Source organism: Annulohypoxylon truncatum, assembly GCF_022578515.1.
Source record: "Annulohypoxylon truncatum strain CBS 140777 unplaced genomic scaffold F4807scaffold_3, whole genome shotgun sequence".
Taxonomy (NCBI): domain Eukaryota; kingdom Fungi; phylum Ascomycota; class Sordariomycetes; order Xylariales; family Hypoxylaceae; genus Annulohypoxylon; species Annulohypoxylon truncatum.
Window position 1 is genome coordinate 775,494 of NW_025953789.1, and position 19,682 is coordinate 795,175.

Here is a 19,682-nt window from a genome sequence, read left to right on the forward strand (position 1 = left end):
CTTGCACCGTTCCTATTTCTTGATTGTCTGCCATGGATGATCACTGCACCGATCTATTCCAAAGGTTCAAAGATCAACCAGTTTCCGCTAATTCCTTCAGCTGATCCCTTCCGATTCGATGTACTTGCATACCGGTGCAACGAGACTTACCTGCTAGAGGTGCAGCAGATGCAGGAAGTGCAATAATAAAAGTTACAATAATAGTATCGCCGTCCCGGATCTCCTCACATGCGCGGAGCGGCCGTCGCATCGGGATAGCGGCACCAGTACCAGTACCAGCCACCTCTTGTTCTCGGTCATAGCAAACGGGTTAAACGGATTCGCGCAGCTTTAAACCGCATGTGTGCATGTTGGCACCCGCGCCACAAGATTACGATATCGTTTGCCAAGTCACCTCTAAATTCGGTTTGAGGTTCGACGCTTAGCAAATTACTTCTCGCTCGTTCAATGTCCCCTCATGTTCACAATTTTTTTTCGTACGAAAGGGACGCTGCAATATATACTAGTAAGTAAATACACGAGGATTCATATCTTAATAATAGGTAGAATTAGCGCCAAGTAATCTGGACTATTATGTTGTGCATCCATGCGACCTAACCCCTAACTCCCCTAGCGACCCCTCAAACCCCTGCCTGATCATCATTTCTCAGGGCGCCGAGTAGCCGGCCACTTTTCGATGGCTTCCCCCCAAGCCTCACACGTGTGACGCATGGATGCGTATTTTGCACAACGGATGATACTGTCAGCCGGGTTTGGGTTGCAACGACGACTGTGGTATCATGCGAAACGAATCCGTTGAGTTGCAACGTTCATCAACTTGAAAATATCAGGATGAAAGACCATTCACTTTGGCGATTGATAAAAGAGCTTTTTCCAATTAGGCAATCCTTGGTGTCAAATTTCGCCAATTTATCTATCATGAAGAGGATCACCACGCCGTAACGTACGTTCGAGGCGCGAAACGAGGACAATACGTCGCACGTCGAATCGGATCTTATGGGTTTATTGACCTTGTTTAAGTCTTAGCTTGGGCCACGTTTAAGTAAATTTACGGGTAGATGACTAGGAATAGTACGTGGCTCCGTCTCGTTCATCGAGATATCCTTATGCGTTAGCTTGAAATAAAGCGTTCTCATTTTTGTTTAGGATATTTTCCACGAAAACCTCATTTGAGAGGTCGGCCCAGGGGATATGATTCTGTGACCACAGTGATTTCTACGCGACGACACCTTTTAAATGTATCGTTGTTATGTTGGCATACACAGGGTAGCATTGTGTTTACCAATTCGATCGCCATCATTCCCGTTCGCATCGCGCCTACAGCCAGCCAGACGATCATGTGATATTACCGAGGTCGCACATTAACCTTCTCAGTTCACCTATGTGGCTCTATCTCGACACTTCAGGCCATAACACGTTTAGATCAATGAAGCCCCTACTTTCAATAATACTGGATTCCGATGGCGTCTTGATTTTCACCTAGGCACCTAGGTATCCTAATTGGGGGATGTGCTGATAAGTCGATGATAGCATCGTTGCTAATGCTGACGAGGTCCTTGAGCTCATAATACCTAGGTCGCAGATTATATGCGGAGGAATGCGATCAGCGTGGAGTAAAATAGGCGCGCAGCCCCTTGCTCGCGGTTGAGCATCAACTTCCCATCGGGAAGCGCCGTCTTCGACTGACATAGAAGCTCCCCAGTTTCGCATCGAAGACGCGACATGTTGCCAGATCTACTTACCAAGTTCAGGTAAGGTATTTATTTATATTAAGATTCCACAAAGTCGCCATGGAAAAGCGTCAGCGCAACATATGCGACAGCATTGTCAAAAGTTATCGACCCTTCGAAGTTGGCGATGATACTTCTGTCATTGATGGAGAGATTTGAACTCAGAGGTTAGTAATTGAAAAGGCAGTTTCCACTACGACTTGTGGTGGCAATAGAGAAAGTGGTCGCCATTCCTACGAGACAAATACCCACGCAAAAGACCCAGCACAGCGTAGACAAACAGAAAGTAAAATAAAGCCTATGGAAAATATATGATATTGGTTGATAAGACACTTTTCATGGCGTTTTATATATTGCGGCACATTTAAGACGCTACCTATTTATGTTAACCAGACAGAATAGCATTTCCCATAGGAAGGTAAACGCCACCTTTTGGCAGACTATCAACAGTCTCACAGACAAGAAAGATCCAACTAACTCTGGTAAGTTCAATGGCTTGGTTAATTAACGATCCATTGAATGTACCTGGGAGACCAGCCAATTCAAATGGCGCCTCATTTGAAAACACAGTTACAACTTATAGCAAGGCAAGCGCACCATTCTACCCTTAAAAGAAAATCCGAGTAGTTGCCGACTTCTCCTTTATGAGATGCTATTTTCTTTCTGCTGCAGCTATGAATCTCCTTAGCATGCTTCAAGCAGTCTATGGTCTGCCAATGAGTATCATGTCATGGTGGAGAAGACTTAGGGGAAGAAGGAAGGAGACAGGAAGACAGACCTCTCCTCTTCTTCAGTTGCCAGTCGAGCTTATACACCGTATTTCCAATGAGCTCTCGCCAGCCGGTCGACGCGTCTTATCCCAAACTTGCCGACCGCTATGTGAGATCCTAGGCAAAAGCGCACTGGCAACCCGCCTTTCCCGCGACGATTACTGCGAATATCTGGCACTCATCGCTCGTCAGCGACCGGACTACTGGGTATGCGAGGCGTGTATTGGGTTCCATAGAGTTACAACTGTCGATACGCCAGAGAATCCGTGTGTCCCAACTTGTTCGGCGGGACCGAGACGATGGCGCTATACAGGATACGGGCAGCGAGACCGACTTGACGCACGTCTCTTTCGGGTTGACCACCGACATATTCAGTTAGCCCTCAAGTACACGCGCTTGAGGTGCGATAACTACCAGGATTATCTCGATAAACTGCTGGCGCCCTGTGTCGATTCGAATTTCGAGACTTATCTGTGGCCGTATAGGCAGCCAAACAAGCTGACTGTTCGTTACTCGGCCTTCCCCAAAATTGTCATGGGGAATGACGGCAATCTTCGATTCCTATTACTATCCACCTGGAGCTACCAGGAAGACAGGAGCCAGCTATCGCTCCCGGCTATGGGGGACTTAAAGATATGCCCGCATCTAAGGCTGCCCTATGGTGCTAGGAGGGGGGCAGGTCGTGAATTAGGATCACTAAGGGGAATTCTTACACCTTTTCTTCTCAACGAGGACAGCAACGAAAGAAAGGGGTTGTATTTCTGCTGCTACTGCCCTACGGATTTATGTGTCAAGAAGTCTCCTGGGCGCCTATTTTTAAGTGCTTGGCAGGACCTAGGGCCTGAGGGGTCGCCGATGGATAAATCTTGGAGGGTACATATATTGAGTAGCCTAAACAGCTCTCGGGGTCATCCACACCTAAGTCATGAGCCTGGGAGCATTTTAAGGCTCTACGAACAAGACAAGAGCAAGCAAAACCGAACGACCTAAACTTGACATTACCAACACTGTGTCAAGGGCTACGAGCAAGGGCTAGATAACCGCTAGTTAGCTGCGGCCCGTATAATACCTGGGACGAATATATAAGGGGCCTTCGGCCCCAGAGGGGTTTGGAAAAGGGACAGGCGTCAATCAAGGTCTTTTGCTACCTACAAGCGAGCCAAAGGCGAGCTAACTGCTACTTTCACTCACTCTGTGACAGTCTTCAACGACGAGCCCACCCCTCGACACACTGTGTGGAAATACTATTTCAACTGTTCTGTCATATCATAGCAGGTTTTTTGGAAATATACTGTACACATCACTTTGATTCTTTCAGGATAGGTTGTTAGTGAATAATAGTATTGAGTCCAGACATTGTCATTATTCCTTTTTGTGTATATAGTTCGTCTTTATTCCGATGACAAGGAATAATTACCCATCCCAGAATCAAACTACATAGGTACCTACCCAACACAGCATAGCCTAGGTACTCAAATCACTATCTTGTTTTGTTTTATTTGATTCTACAACCAAAAACTCTTTGAAATCTCCAAAATGGAGTCCACCATTGTCTCTAAGGAACAGTTTTCGCGAGGTGGACCCTGGGAAATGTCAGATATCTTGAAACTTCCAAACATGCAGGATGTACTTGAGGTCCTTGGCAAAGAGAACACTCAAGCCTATTTCGATGAATATGTAACGCTTCATCCATCCGTTGAGCCTATATCAGCCAAGAACATTCTCCCCCATGTCCTAGAGATAGTAGGTGGCACGGAGCCCACCTATACTAGCTTATACAAGCGGGCTAGAGATCCTCCTACTGATGAGCATTGGGCTGAATGTCTTTTTGCATATCGCATGAAGCGGTATCTGGAGAGTAGAGAGTGCATGGCCATCAACTGGAGGTCCACTCTATTGCATAATCCCGAGGAACGGCGGGACAGCCGTGCCATAGCTTGGGAGAGGTACGGAATTATTCTTATAATCCTTGAGAGGCTTCAAAGCGAACGCTATATAGCAGCCTTTCCCCAGCCTGAGCCCGAGCCTGGGCAACGGCAACGGCAACGGCAACGGCGACGACAACTAGTTAACCCAAATCAAGAAACCACACTAAGCTGGCTCGACGAATTCCTTTTAAAATGGGTTCCTCGGTGTTAAATGTTACTAATCATCATCTACTCTTATTATTATAATTAAATGGTTGTATTTTTTGGTGGAATAACAGGCTGGTTGACCTCAAACTCTATTCGGTGTTGCTAGCTTTGGTATCTATTTAGTCTAGTTCATGACAGCAATAAATTTGATGTATATATATTGTATTAAATATGGATACTATATTTCATGGAATTAGTGATTGAAATTAAGAATTACAATGCCTGTTAGCACTCCATATTTATTGTTACACAACCCTAGCTGTATGTGGTAACCCAATAAGGGTAACTATCCTTCATACATATGATAACCTTATTTACCTCCCCAGCGTGACTTCATCGACGACAGAGTTGAACATCATCAATATAAGTACCGCTGAGGGGTCCTAAAGACATATACATCAAAGAAAACGAGTGAAGACCCATCGTTGTTCCGGAGAAGAAAAACATCAAATCATATCTCCAATGCCAGCCCATCCGATATATTATCGAAGCAAAAACGACAGATGGTCGCGGAGGCCCTCTTGTACCCGTGCTTAGCACTAAGGTAGGTGATTTGGTAAATGGGGATGCCATGTGACCAACCCGTGGTGTAGAGCGCCGAGCATAATAGACCGTAAACTCCTTTGGCGTTCTCGCTAATCTCGTTCATGGTAAGGACGGCGAAGGTTAGGACATCTTCTGTCCTGACCAGCTCCCCCGATATAGTGAGGGTGGCAGGCATCGTGATGATCTCATATACCCCCGTTTACGACTTTCAAAATGCTATTAGTATTAGGGAATGTTAAAAAGTTAACTTAAACAATACCGATATGATAGAAAGCTCTGATATATCTAGTCATTGGGCAGCAGAGAATCAAGACTGTAAGATAAATCCAGACTCTTTCCACAATTTGGGAAGCGCTAGGGCTTCATCGAGTCAATTACAGATCATTGTGATAGAGGACGTGACAATGAATGTAGTAGTAGAGTCAGAGTTTGGTAGGACACGAAGTCAAATGGAAACTACTCGTAATCACTATCATACCCTTCGAAGAGCTTTTGTTCACAAGCAGCGCAGATCTTCGATCTCATCTCAATAGTATCTTCCCACTTCCACTCGAGCAACCATTTAGGCTCACCGTGTGGCCAACCTACGGTGTAGCACCCGTCGCATGAGAGGCTGTCAACGCTCTGGTTACTCTGATCATGATTGAATTCGATTGAACGTAAGACCATATTTGCATTGACTTTCGCTCCATCTATGATAAGAGTGTTCGCCATCGTGAGGAAAACTTTTTCTAAACCGCTTCTAATGTGCTCTACAGACATTTCTAGAATATATGTAGCCGTATTCTTAATATTCTTAAAGCTAGAAAATGCTGGTTTATATAAATTAAATGTATTAGTATCTTACCATATTAGTTGCAAGCCATTGCAATAAAGGATATAACAATAATTGTTCTGGTATTAGCCATTTTTCTTAGAAGCTGTGACGAATTCCCTTTGAGGATAAATCTTTGATATACGAGCACTATCTACTCCTAGGAAGACATCACATACTGTCGGTAAAAGGTAGGTACATAGAAACACAAACAACGTTGGCTGAAGTTTTAATACTTCGAGTAACTTAGAGTCACCGTGAAAGAGTGGTATGCATACCTGCATATTGGAACCCTTGAAAATATTTTCAGCATCTTTCAGTACCTAGTACTTATTTCAACTGAATTATAGTATGTACCTACTGGTAGCTACCCACATATGTACATACTACTTGAACCAATTGCTGAAAAGGCGACTCCTCGAATAGTATTGCTGTGTAACCTACCTACTTAGGTAATTACCTTATAAAAATGCTTCCCCCGCTTCAGATCTGTCGAAAGTCATACTTTCTCGGCAAGTGGGAAGTAAGGAAGGGTAGACGATAGGGCTGAGACGGTAGATACAGCTGCAACCCAGTGCGAGAGAGCGGATGGCTACATATTATTCCTGTCTTACACATTTCGAATAGGCTGGTTTTCTACTGGCCATTATCAAACGCAGTTGGATACCTGTGCCCCTAACTACGAAATCATGCGCCTCGGAGCTTTGAAAAATGAGCTAAAGCTTGCATGTTTCCTAACTTATAGCTTGCTGTCTGAAGTCGCGGATATAATAAAGGTTATCAAACTATATGGGCTCCTTTCAAAGGTTGCAACCTGTGGTTCTGGGGTTTTATGTTCTACCAGCACGTTGTCGGAGCACGTCCTGGCTTCTCCGAGCCTTATCTTGCTGCCATGTACTAGAAAGATCTTTACGGGGACGGCAGGGAGTTAAGACGCCAAGAAGGCATAAGCTTTCGTGATACTGGTGCGCTCCGGTGAGAACGTTTTGTAGGCAGGCAGCAGGACAGGTGGCGGTCGATGTTGAAGGCAATTTTGTCAAGGGCTCCGTGACCCATCAAGCCCACCAGATCTGCAGAAACACGAGCAATATTCTGACAGCGAACTCGAACTCAGAGAAAGTCGTTATAGTTGTAGTGTGAGATAACTCTCTTTGTCTATCATAATCATTATAATCGCGAAAATTTCATTCTTGTTACTTTTCAGAGTTTGAGTCGCTGTATTTCCCATCCGTTTACTTCAGGCTGACGAGCTGGGTATACTTGAAATATTTTCTCAATCCTTCCGAAGTTTAATGGAGTTTATAACGAATACTTTCAAAACCACCGAGGACTTCGATGGGGGTGTTTAGATTGCCTCTTGATGTTCAAGTAGAAATCCAATATTATTATTCCGCCTAGCCAGACGTGGGGCGGGCTACCTACCCCTCATATTACTTACCTACTATATAATCAACCCCCCACGTCACGGTCCAACCACACTATGCTAGCGCGGGATTAGGTTCTCATATCCCTTGATTTATCTGTTTGGCTGACTTATACACTTCATGCCTGGCTGTAGTGCTGATTATGTAATGAAAGGGATAGACGACGCTATATACAGGACACCCACTTTGACGTTTTCTGACGCCGGGAGTGGACCTTTTACACTTTACCGGGTATCTCGGAACCCTGATGCAGATATGTGACGGACAGAAAGGCAATGTTATGGAATCTTATTGATCGCATTCTTCTACAAAGTTGCAGCATCAACGGTTTTGACTCGATTAAACGAGGTCGACAAAGTGGAAATAACGGAAATAGAAGGTAACAGAAGACCTCAACGTCGTTGCTGCAACGTATGGTAATGTCTAGCAGTTTCTTAAGGCGTCATGGTGGTGGTCAGCTCGACGACGCAACGACATTGGATATTGTCAAGGTGTACGAAATCCTTTGATCTCTTATAATCCATGTTGTGCGCTAATGTGCTAACGGCCCGTCCCTTGGCCTCCACTATTGAACCATCCCTACCCCTATCCTGGACTAAATCCATCAACTAAATGGCCCTAATTCTGCATTGGTGAATTTCCCGAAGGCGACTTCCCTCCCCATTTATAGTGCCTACCCACCTATCTAACTACCCTGGCGGTTTTAGTTAATACCCTATTGAAACTTCACCTCTCCTCTCCATTTTGAGCGAGAGCATCAGTGAAGAGAGCGTTATTGGTGATAATGACTCCAATTAGTACTTTAATTGAGTGCCACGGTCATCTCTCATAATCAAACCAAGGCCCCCGGGGCTTGATTCAAAGTCTCACTGATATTTAACAGCAAAAGAAGCTATTGAAGACAAACGTCATCTAGTAATTACCGATTCATCTTTCGATTCACATGGCTTCTTGCAATCATTCCCCATCAAAATCCTCTCGGCGAACCTATCTCGCCTCGGTAAGCTCTCGACTGAGCCACGGCAAATCCGTAAATCTTGGGTAAATTCGTATCCCAAGAATTGTGACCTCCTTCAAGTATTATCATCCTTCTTTCTATGGCTAGTAGCAGGCGCTTCGAGTTTCGCGCTTGTGTTTCCGGAAAAGTCGGTGTCTGTTGTACTAATCGGGATATGTCGAAGGGCAATTCCGGTCTCAGTACTGTGCCTGCTCGGCAATCTATAATGACCGGTCTGTATCATGCCCGATTCCATACCTAGAAGCAAGTTTCTAATGTAGGGGATGCAGACTGTGATGATACTGAGGCCTTGTACAAAAACCGTGGTCAAGAGGTATTTCCAAGCGTAAAAAGTCCGATCAAAAAGGTACGATCTCAAAAGTTGAGCTTCATAGAGCTGCGCTATGAAAGTTCCCACGACACTTCTCGATATTAGCCGCCTCAAGAGTCTCTCGAAGATCCTAGAACGCTGAGAGTACGTACGCGAGCCGAGCGGCGAACCCGCTAATCACTATGCTCTTTCGTCTCCTTTCCATCATCACGGGATAGACTATCATGATAGGAAGGAACACCAGAGCGCTTTCAATCACTAGGTTCACTCCTGCGAAGGCTTCCCAGAAGGAAAGTTGGTCGATGCATTGAACGCCCAGGATTTCCCATACATCAGGGGGAGTACAAGGAAAGACGGCGACGAAGAACGACGGGATAAAGAACAAAGTCATGAAGCCCGCTATGCCATATATCAACCTATGGTGAAGATCATCCGGGGTGATCTCGTAGAGAAAGATGAGAACTGACGCCTGCACACAGGTTGAAACCAGGACAAGCAAAATATCAGAAGAATAAACCGATTTCTGTAACGACTCTAGTTGATCCGATGACAGCGTGTTCTCATGTCTCCCGATTCCATTTGATACGGCAAGAGACATCGAAATAGTGAAACCGATGCTGAAGACCTAGATGGATTGCGATTAACATGCGCGCTCTTTGATTCTGGATACTTAGGTAGTTCTTACTGTCGCGAGAAACAGCGCAACGTCTTCTCGATTGCGCTTCCCGGGAATGATGGACGACAGAGTTAACTTGATACCGACAGCTATGATAACGGCGGCGGCCATAATCCAGGTCAGCAAGCTGACTACCGGTCCAAGGTTATCCTCCGTGATAGCCTCACGCTTATCCATTTCTTCCCACTTGGGCAGACATTTTGGGGATTGAAAGTGGAGAAAACAGAGAAGAGAACAAGGGTCGGCCGAAGCTTCAACGCAGGGATGTGCAGCTAGCTAAATGCGCGATGCCTCGAAAGAAGTGGTCAGCGAGGCTGCCCGGGACTTGGCGGGTATCGAGAAAAAAGGAGAAAAAAAGATCTGTTAGTAACATTGTACATAACATTGCAACAGCCTGGTGTGGTGTGATGGCTGGGGATGATAGGAGGAACGAGGATCAAGGGTGTAACTTGAAGGTTCAGACGCTGCTACGGTAGGCGGGTTAAAAGGGACCCGGCATATCCATGCACGTCAGCACTTGAGATCGGTGAGTGAGCGCTAAGGAGGGAAGTCGTGCGCCACTAAGATCTACGAAAGTGAATTAATTCTGATTAATTTAACTTTTGTTCGCTGCGTCGCGAGGTAGCAACGACCCCCCTAAAATGGAAACGTAATGCGATAGGGGCAGTAGGGGCTAGCGGTAACTAATTAGAATCTTAGACGCGGGGATTAGCTGTCGATCTTCCTTGCCTCGTGGGGGAGCTTTCATGCAGTCAGCTTCAATTTACCGAGAGTAAAACCTTCGCTAGTTTGAATGTGAGTATGGATTACTCTGTATCGCCATCAACTGTACACAATCCTGACATTCAGCCTACCCAATTCGCGGTCCTAATTGCCTTATGTAAGTAAATGAAAACCAATGACTAACGTATTTTATCTTCTCGTGTCGTGGTACGCAATCAGGGTCTTCTTGTTGGAACCCTATCTCCCTCACATGCAACTCAGCCTCATGAGCATGAATCCCGAGAAAACCCCTCAGTTTGTGTTGGTTACACAACATCAAATCCTACCGGACGAGTTTCCTTGTAAAGTTTTCTGATGGTTCGCTCCAACCTCCACCCCAGTGCTGGCGAGCTCAATGGGTAACTTCTCGTTCTTCTACACTTCCGGACGCTACAAGTGTCTTGTTAGCACACTTGTCCTCCTCGCATCTTTGGACAGCTTTTCAGAAGTTTTTACAGCATAAGCTCTCAATAGGGCAATGACAGTCTCTTCTCAAGCGTCCAACGGTATGGGCGTTGCGCATGAACCGACATTTCACGAGATCCATGGCTCTACCTACTTGGAGAGGGACTCGCATGGTCTTGCACGCCTCGGAAAGTCACAGGTGCTCAAGGTAATCTCTCGAACATATCAACCATTGTTCATCTAAACGTTAGCTGACGACGACGTTATTTTACGTTCATAGCGTCGATTTGGGTTTCTTTCCATTTTTGGATTCAGCTGTTGTATTCTCGCCACGTGGGAGACCGCATTAGCGTAAGAATGAACCATCCACCATATCCCCGAAGTGCCACTCCGCTGACGTTGATATTTCTAGGCTCTTCCAAGAGGCGTTCGTCAAGTAAGCGTCTGAATTCAAGTGAATAGGAAAGAGGAATTATGTCCATAAACTGACTGTTGAATCACACAGTGGTGGCCCAGCCGCTTTGGCATGGGGTTTCCCCATTGCCTGGATGTGTTCATTATCTGTTTACCTGTGCTTGTCAGAGATGGCGTCCATGTAAGATCATCGAACGACTCGGGCTCCTTAGATGACCACATACCTAATTTTCAAAAATGTAGCGCGCCCATCTCCGGCGGACAATACTTCTGGGTTGCGATTCTGGCACCCCGAAAGTACAAACGCTTTTGTGGCTACCTGACAGGTTTCTCCCCCTATTTTCAGCTCTCCCCACTAGTAACGAGTGTGGTGCTAATAATTCGTAGGGTGGTTCACTTCTCTTGCGTGGATCGCCACCCTCGCTGTGGGCAGCATTTTCACGGGCACAATGATCCAGGGGCTCATCATCTTGAACTACCCAGACTATGAACCTAAGAACTATCACGGCGCATTTCTCGCTTGGGCCGTGATTGCTGTGTCCATCTTTGTCAACACTGTAATCGCCGGGCTCTTGCCCATCCTCGAAGGAGTTATCCTTTTGATACATGTTCTGGGGTTCATTGCGATACTCATTACATTGGTGTACCTATCGCCGCATGGCTCAGCACAGGATGTGTTTTTCCGTCCTCTGAATGAAGGCAATTGGCCGACCCAAGGTCTGTCATATTGCGTTGGTTTCATAGGCAACGTGGCAACCTTCGTCGGTACGTGTTCACACCTTGCTGCGGAAACAGAGTCCAGTGTAACTAACCACGATTACTACATGATAGGAGCCGACGCAGCTGTTCATGTAGGTAATCGTCTCAATGGGGCTTTGAATTACTGATTCTGACTCTTGGGTAGATGGCAGAAGAGATAGAAAATCCGGCAATGAACGTACCTCGAGCTATTTTCACCACGGTCATGCTGAATGGTAGTACGGGATGGGCCATGGTGCTTGCTGTACTCTTTTGTCTCGGCGATATTGAGTCCGTCATTGTAATGCTTCCCCGAGTTCTGATCCTTATCTCCCGTAAACGCTTTTCTCATCAGTGTCACAGAATTCAGCCACTGGTTTTCCCTTCATACAAGTCTTTTACAATGGGACGGGCAAAGCCGGGGCTACAGTTATGACGATAGTCATTATCGTCATAATTTGGTGTGCCGTTATCGGGTTTGCTGCCACGGCAAGTCGAATGACCTGGTCCTTTGCAAGAGATCGCGGCCTACCATTCCACCAATATATCCGAAAGGTCTGTGGGGAATTTTCTTCTTTTCCTCCTCACCACGCATAGGGACTTGACTGATATGTAGCGAGCCGTAGGTCCACGAGCGTACTCGAGTTCCGATAGTAGCGGTCGTCGTAGTAAATCTTATCCCCTGTCTGCTACATCTGATCTATATCGGCTCATCGACTGCGTACAATGATGTCATTTCGATGTCCGTGTCTGGCCTCTACGCGTCCTACCTTATCCCGTGCAGCTTTCTCCTCTGGCGCCGCACCACCGGACAAATCAAGCCGCATCGGTCGAGCGAAGACAGCGGCGCGAATGTACCCATCGGCCGAGATAGAGATCGCAATATGCTCAGCCCGCTGAGCCTCGAAAACAACGGCGACTCCGATATATTACTCGAAGAGCCAGTATTGGAATGGGGCCCTTGGCGCATACCTGGGCTGCTAGGTATAGTGAATAACACCTTCGCCTGCGTTTTCTGCGTGTGGGTGCTGTTCTGGGACTTCTGGCCGCCAGCCACACCCGTGGATGCTGAGAATATGAATTACAGCGTTCTGGTGACAGGCTCGGTCATCATATTTGCGGTAGTGCGCTACTTCCTAGGAGGTAAAGTGGCATATAAAGGCCCGTTGGTAGACTATGAAGTAAAGGGCTTTACCGCCCATCGCAGCTAGTGGGCCTCGCGAGGATCTCTATAGATAGACTCCCCTACGAATCCCAATCTAACTAAAAACCTTAACAGCCATCCTGTCTCTCAAGACCCCTAGAAGACTGTTTGAATCCTCGCTTAAGTGATGGAAGATGAGATGATGGTCTCATAATTGCTCACTTATGAGTTTGCGCAACCGCCATATCTCAAGAGCTAACTGAACCAGACGTTCAACCCCAAAAAACAGTCCCGACTCTTGGACCGTAACCAATTCTCCGACCATTTAACTGACGTCAAGTTTCCAATGCCAACGAATTAGCCAATCTCAAAGTTTAAACTTGAAAGGGGCTGGAGGGATATCCAATCGTTGCGGACGGCCCTTGGCCGACCAGTCCTTGAGTCGACGGGTAAAAGGTCCATTGAACCCGCTATATCGAGCAGTTCCATCGTCCGACGGCATATTCCACCAGGCCGCTTTCTCTCCGAGAAAAATGTGCTCTTTGACCTTTGGGATCGTGCCAACGATATGTTCATCGTCGATCAGACCCATGGTAATACTAGTCCCGTCTGGTCGACAATGGTATTTCATGAAGAGAGGTGTGCCGCAGCGAGGACACCAGCCCCGTACCGCGATATCAGAGTAGTAAATCAGTTTGATACCTTCTGACAGGTCACCATGCAAAGGCTTCGTGCCAGAGGAACTGGAGATAGACCACTGGATGTAATCATTGTGGAATAACCCAAATGCCAGGAATGGATTTGAGGAGGCCTTGCGGCATTCTATACAGTGACAGAGTGTAATCGATTCGGGTAGCATCTTGCTTTCTAGACGGATTGTGCCGCATAGACAGGAACCGCGCAAGACGATAGGCAGAGGGCCCTTAGAAAGGGGCTTTGGTGTAGGCTCCATCGCTCGAGAACAGATGGTGAGAGAAGTTGGGTGGATGTTCAAGGCTGGAGCGGGGACGAGCGGAGGTGACCAGAGTGAAAAGGGGCTATCGTAGGATCCGCTCAGGAGGCTACCGCGTTTTATAGGTCGGAGACACACTCTGCACCGCGGCTTGCAGATTCATCATGCCCATAGCTCTTGTTCTGGATAACACGGCCGCTTACTAGTCTGCGATGTAAGACGACGATCCGACCATAAGCAAGAAATGGTTCCAGCCTCGCATAAAAGCAGGATTTATATTATTAATAATGACTCGTAACTTGAATGTGCTTTACGACCCAGCCGCGCGCCTTTCAAGATATCACAACATATTTTAGTCAATAAGTTAACTCGATTACGAAAAGTCAAGCTAATTGGATTATGCACTAATTTGATTCATTAGGCAATTATTTAGCGGAAAAGCATATTAAGTTGAATGGTCGAAAAGTTATTCACAATTGCTAACGTCTTCAAGATCGTAGTTACCGTAGCATTATAGGGATCTATCATGTTACACAACGTCCATCCCTTATCATTACCTAATTATCTACCTCGGTAGGTACCCTCTGCCTTGCTTCTAAAATCTCTCACCGATTGGTATCAACCCCGCTATCACCACTGTCACAAGCTGCTACGATGCGCTGCGCCCGAAAGACTGCGCCTATATTTCACGCTGATCGCATTTTATTCGGGCTTACGAAGCGTCACTCACATCCTCACATGCCCTGCCGTCTAGGAACTACTTTTATCGTTTCACATAGTAATAAATATTATCACACAAACCGCACAATGGCTCTTTCTAACAAGATCCCGTCTCCCCACACGACGCTGATACCGTTCATCTCGGCCGAAGAGGCCGCGACGATGGCGTATCCGCCCAATGCCATGCCGGGTGCTCGCAATGTAGAGACCTTTTACGGCACTATGCGAGTGTACGAATGGGGGCCGGCGGAAGGGGAGAAAGTCTTGTTTGTTCACGGAGACGCCACCCCTAGCCTGGTCTTCTCCAAGATTGCCCAGGGGCTGGTGGACGCCGGATACCGAGTAATGCTTTTTGGTAAGCAGCATGCTTGAAAACCCACGACCAGTATTCATTCACTCCGACGAGTGAATATTAGGCGAAAAAAACTGAAAAACTGACCATTCGATCCCGTCGCTACCTAGATCTCTGGGGTCGGGGATACAGCGACACGCCGCTGGGGGTAAGACACGACGTCCGTCTGTTCGCAACCCAGATCCCGCTAGCCCTCGCCTCGTCGCCGCTCTCCTGGACCGGCAACGGCACCAGCTTCTCCATCGTCGCCTTCTCGCTCGGCGGCCCCATCTCCCTAGCCTTCGCCGGCGCCTTCCCGGCGTCGGTCCGCTCGCTAGCGCTCCTCGGCCCGGCGGGTCTGCTCCGGAAGCTGCCGGACGGGTACGACGACCCGCTCATGCACCAGCCCGAGCTCGCCGCGTCGGACCAGGACATCCGCGAGAAGGTGCGGCAGATCCTCGGGGTCGCGCCTGCGGGCCCGGCTCTGAACGTCCGGCGGGATCGGAAGCGAGCGGTTTCTTCGGAGCCGGGGACGGCGCCTTCGCGCGTCGAGAAGAGCTTCGATATGGGAGCGGTTTTCCAGTGGCAGTTCGACTACCACGAGGGACACGTCCGCGCGTTCCAGGATACCGTCCGGTATGGCCCGCTGCAGAAGTGCGAGGACGTGTGGGGCAAGGTGTGCGATATTATTGCTGGTCGCACGCGGCCTGATAGCGCGCTGCATAAGTCCAAGCTACTCGTCTTCTTTGGCAAGGACGATGATGTGGTGGTCGGCGAGGAGACGACGGAGGATATATTGAAGTTGTTGCCGTCGGCTCATTTGCAGGTCGAGTACCTGCCGGGAGGCCATGGGTTCCCGTATCCGAACAGTGAGAAGATTACTCAAACAATTCTTTCGGTTTGGGGGGGCTCGAAGCTTTCTGTACTCTAAATGTGATGGAATGGACCTTAAGGCTGATTTGTTTGGGTCTATAATGGCTATGTCATGTCCTGTCTTTTGAGGGAGCGGTACCTATATAGTTCTAGGTATTAAGAAACTTGATGGGGCGGACGCGTTCTGATGGCGGTAAACTGTTTTCTGGGTTATAGACTAGGTATATATCCATTTACAATGCCACTCTCTTGTATTTCTCAATAAATCAGCTTTTCTATCCCTTTAGTTAGCATACTACTACAGTCTCCACAAACCCAGTGACTGTACATCGGTGATAGCGCAGGCCCTTTAATCCTATAAGCGTTGAGGCTCTCACAGTGATCTTTAGAGGCGTCTAACCAACTAGAAGTAAGCTTTTGTGGGTGCCAGTGGAACTCAGGGGTTGCTGTAAGTGCAATTACTAATGGCGGTGGAGCTGTAGTCTCATGCCAACTAAAGGGATACATATCACTCTTCTTTCTCTTAGCGTTTCGTTTCATCAGGAAACTGGCAGGCCATCGCCGCTCATCTCTGTTATTGACGTCAACGTAATAATCCGGCGGACGACTTGATAGTCTCTTAGTAACCCCATCCATTAGACGTAATCTACTTACTTTTGGGAGTCTCACGACAGATTCAAGCTTGATAGGTAGCCTACTTAGCACGGCACAACTTTTCTCTAAGAGAATGTAACTATTCTAAATGGGATCGGAGCTGGGAAAGTTTTATTTCTCAGTTGACTCGAAATTGATTAGTAGATATTTTGGTAATGTGATGATAGCGAGGTGAACAATAAAAGAGGTCAGGAAAGGGGGGAACGGATACATGGCTATAAACTTAGGTACTACAATACACGCTTTTCATCAACAGCCTAATCGAACCTGGCTCAAGAAACATCAAACATGAATATAAGAAACTACGTTTGTAGTAACGATAAGTCACTACGATCTGCTACTACCGATATTTCGTATACTGCTTGAATAACTTTTTATTTAATTATCTTTTGGTTTTAATCTCCCCTACTTGCTTCATGTTATCCTTTTCGCAACACGCGCCTTTGTAGCAACAGTCTGGGAAGTTCCTTACCTACATAGGTACTACTTGCGGGACCTCCTGAAATACCTTTCCGGAATACTTGCCTTCTCAGGCTAATTGGTAAAACTTATCATTATGTTCTCATAGGATACAAGTAGTAGTTATGTTTTAAACTCTACGGTTTAGGTCTTGCCATCGTATTTCTACGATCCTAGGTAGGGTTTTTGGTCGTAGTGTTGTATTGTATCCCAGGTTTGTTAAAATCGGGATATCTTGGTTTCTTATAGTTGAAGAGAGTTATATCATGGATAGTATGTCCCATATGTTACTGTGGGTGACGTGTTGATTTGATAAAATACATATAATAGATTTGCAATAGGCACCCTTTCTACTACCTCGTATTCGCTCACCTATAGGATTCTCCGCTGCCACAGATGAAGCCGTGGATAACACCATGCAGCCTACAAAACGTTATGCCCCTAAACGAACGCTTGTGCCTACCTCCTACGGCTATCACTAGCTGCTTGGGTAGGTCTCGTGAACAGCTTGGCAGATTCTGAGGTCTGTAGAAACCTTAGTAGCGATACTACCACATCAATGTATAATATACAGTTACCTAAAGGGGCCAAGACATCCCAGTCGGCAGATTTTCCGTTCGAGAAGAGATGAGGCTTCTGAAAAGGGCTTGGGGACAGCTGATCATTCGGAGCATAAGGAGCCAACAAGTCGTGTGGAAAATCCGGAAAGGAAACCTGGCCATCTAATTGGTCAGCATTTATTCTACAATGTTCTGAGTGTAGTAATTATTGTTACTGAGAGAACGTAGGATCTTAAGGTGAATGTCCATTAGATTATCGACTCATACGTTAATAAAGTGATCTTTAAGGGGTCAACTTCGAGGAGGATCAAGGCTCATTAGATGATATGAAAATAGTTTTCCACGAAGAGTGATTAATAGTTGTTGAATTTATCATGGACATGGACATTCACTGGTTCTATTCGTCGGCCCAATGCGCGTTCGCTTAAGCATGTCTCTGACTGAACTACAACACACCCTGTGTCCTCGCAGCTCTATTTTACTTCCTGTTCATTTGAATGGATCCCAGAAATCCATAATTATAACTGTCCTAACCATCTTACTACCTAGGTTGGCAGGTATAAATGTACCTACCTATTTATATATGTACGAGGCCGTAACTACGAGCACGTGTTGAACGAGACTTGCTCAAAAAAAAGAAGAAAAGAAAAAAAAAAGAGGAAAAGGAAAAGCAAACTAAGCACTTTTCAATATGGACGGCTTAAGGGGTATATCAAAACAGGTAATTAGTGTACTGCTTCTCAGTGCTACTTTATAATAAAGTAAATCATAGATTTTTACAGTCCAAAAGGGGTAAAAGTCTACCTAATTCCTCAAACATAACATCACTCCTGTATTTAAGATTACTTAAGAAATATCTTGGAATTTTGATATTGGAACTGCCATTTAAAATTTCTAGGTTAAAGGGTTATCTCGCCTCGATCTTGCCATATAAAGTTCGATACTTGATTGACATATATATAACTCTTCAGCACTGAAGCGTACATGACTATAAAGAATCATAGACGTCGTTGCTTATTTTGTCGAGAAGGCCCAAAAGCGAGAGGATTCATAACAACTGCTACGTACCTATAAATAAGTCCCTCGCCAGCTCCTTGAAAAAACACCTCATCCTCAAGTCAACACATTTGTTCATATCAGAGGATTAAACATCCCCTTTAAAACACCAACACGACGATCACCTCTACAGACTCGGCACGCCGTAGGATTCTAGGACTCTTCTCACAGCCTCCTTCCCCAAGCCAACAATTCGCCAGCCCTTTTTATTTAGTGTCCAGCTCGGCGATCTCAGCCGGTTTCAAAAAGGCCACGCTGCCTAACTGAGTTTGCCTAATATATGTAAATGTATAATAACCGCGACGGAGCTGAATGAAGAGCGCTGATCCCGCGCAACCGAGCTTCCCGAGTTAGGACGAAGGGCGGCCGATCGCCCAGCTGAGTCAAGCTGGAAAGGGGTCGAGCGAGAAGGAGGAAACGTAGCGTGAGCTTATACATGCCTACCCATAGGCAGATAATGTATGTAGGTAACGTAAATACATACCGGGTTGCCGGCAACTTGTCACTTGACAATCTGCCGAACGGGAAGGACGCAGCCGGCAACGAATTTCTGCGTGCTTTTGCCAGCCCATGCATGCGACTCTATTCCTTAACGTGGATCGGCTGGCAATCTCGCGAGGCTTTTTTGCATACCTACAGCTGTGGCCCCGATGTAACGAAGCTGCGCTGCTACCGTCACGGCGGCGTGCTCGTAGCCTGGATAGGGGTACATGTGTATGTATGAATGTACGTATGTAGGTACTTACGTCGTGTGGAAGATGTATCTCTCGTGACGATGACTCGCTACGACGGATCGCAATGTTGACCCGAGTTCCTATCCCACTCACACCTGCGTCGCGGCAAAGTTATTTATATTCGATTTGGCGGTTCGGCAGTCGGGAAATAGAAACGCGCTCAAGGTCAGCTGTCGTTTATTTTACATGCCTACATACCATGATCTGTTGAACCCGTATTATTGTTCGGGTTTCTCAATTGAATTCGTTACATTTGCGCTTTTGTGTTCTTCCTCTGCCGTCGCCACATAGTGGATGTGTGCATCTGCGCGTAGTGAATATAATAAGACCTCCAGCCCGTAGGTAGGTAGGTAGGTAGGTAATCTGCCGGCCAAGATGGCACTTTTTCGACAATTCGCCCTCTTGGGACCGCACGCTGCTTCGCACCCGGTGAAAAGGTCCGGTCATGCATAGTAAT

General features: G+C 46.6%; 7 protein-coding genes across 7 annotated transcripts; 5 read left to right on the forward strand and 2 right to left on the reverse strand.

Moving 5' to 3' along the window:
- The first annotated feature begins 2,042 nt into the window (after positions 1–2,042).
- On the forward strand, positions 2,043–3,659 carry F4807DRAFT_201576 (uncharacterized protein). Its single transcript, XM_047993809.1, has one exon. It carries the CDS (start codon positions 2,375–2,377, stop codon positions 3,488–3,490), a length of 1,116 nt encoding a protein of 371 aa, XP_047858341.1. The 5' UTR covers positions 2,043–2,374; the 3' UTR covers positions 3,491–3,659.
- A 377-nt stretch (positions 3,660–4,036) lies between these two features.
- F4807DRAFT_456370 (uncharacterized protein) lies at positions 4,037–4,568 on the forward strand (the record flags this gene model as incomplete). The annotated part of the gene is made up of 2 exons (XM_048000868.1): positions 4,037–4,446; positions 4,514–4,568. 2 exons carry the CDS (start codon positions 4,037–4,039, stop codon positions 4,566–4,568), a joined length of 465 nt encoding a protein of 154 aa, XP_047858342.1.
- Positions 4,569–6,473: 1,905 nt separating this feature from the next.
- Positions 6,474–7,391, forward strand: F4807DRAFT_409261 (uncharacterized protein). The gene has a single exon (XM_047996522.1). The coding sequence runs from the start codon at positions 6,685–6,687 to the stop codon at positions 6,925–6,927; it is 243 nt and encodes an 80-aa protein (XP_047858343.1). The 5' UTR covers positions 6,474–6,684; the 3' UTR covers positions 6,928–7,391.
- Positions 7,392–8,258: 867 nt separating this feature from the next.
- F4807DRAFT_201704 (uncharacterized protein) lies at positions 8,259–10,030 on the reverse strand. Its single transcript, XM_047993811.1, has 3 exons — positions 9,433–10,030; positions 8,900–9,372; positions 8,259–8,838 (listed from the first exon to the last, which is right to left on the reverse strand). The coding sequence occupies exons 1-3, from the start codon at positions 9,598–9,600 to the stop codon at positions 8,493–8,495; spliced, it is 987 nt and encodes a 328-aa protein (XP_047858344.1). The 5' UTR covers positions 9,601–10,030; the 3' UTR covers positions 8,259–8,492.
- A 552-nt stretch (positions 10,031–10,582) lies between these two features.
- F4807DRAFT_201713 (putative choline transport protein) lies at positions 10,583–13,103 on the forward strand. The gene is made up of 10 exons (XM_047993812.1): positions 10,583–10,798; positions 10,871–10,941; positions 11,003–11,026; positions 11,096–11,185; positions 11,248–11,330; positions 11,392–11,769; positions 11,836–11,855; positions 11,909–12,043; positions 12,106–12,297; positions 12,369–13,103. Exons 1-10 carry the CDS (start codon positions 10,664–10,666, stop codon positions 12,951–12,953), a joined length of 1,713 nt encoding a protein of 570 aa, XP_047858345.1. The 5' UTR covers positions 10,583–10,663; the 3' UTR covers positions 12,954–13,103.
- Positions 12,984–14,165, reverse strand: F4807DRAFT_201600 (Mss4-like protein). The gene has a single exon (XM_047993810.1). The coding sequence runs from the start codon at positions 13,836–13,838 to the stop codon at positions 13,254–13,256; it is 585 nt and encodes a 194-aa protein (XP_047858346.1). The 5' UTR covers positions 13,839–14,165; the 3' UTR covers positions 12,984–13,253.
- A 480-nt stretch (positions 14,166–14,645) lies between these two features.
- F4807DRAFT_456374 (Alpha/Beta hydrolase protein) lies at positions 14,646–15,820 on the forward strand (the record flags this gene model as incomplete). Its single annotated transcript, XM_048000869.1, has 2 exons — positions 14,646–14,913; positions 15,021–15,820. 2 exons carry the CDS (start codon positions 14,646–14,648, stop codon positions 15,818–15,820), a joined length of 1,068 nt encoding a protein of 355 aa, XP_047858347.1.
- Between the last annotated feature and the right edge of the window lie 3,862 nt (positions 15,821–19,682).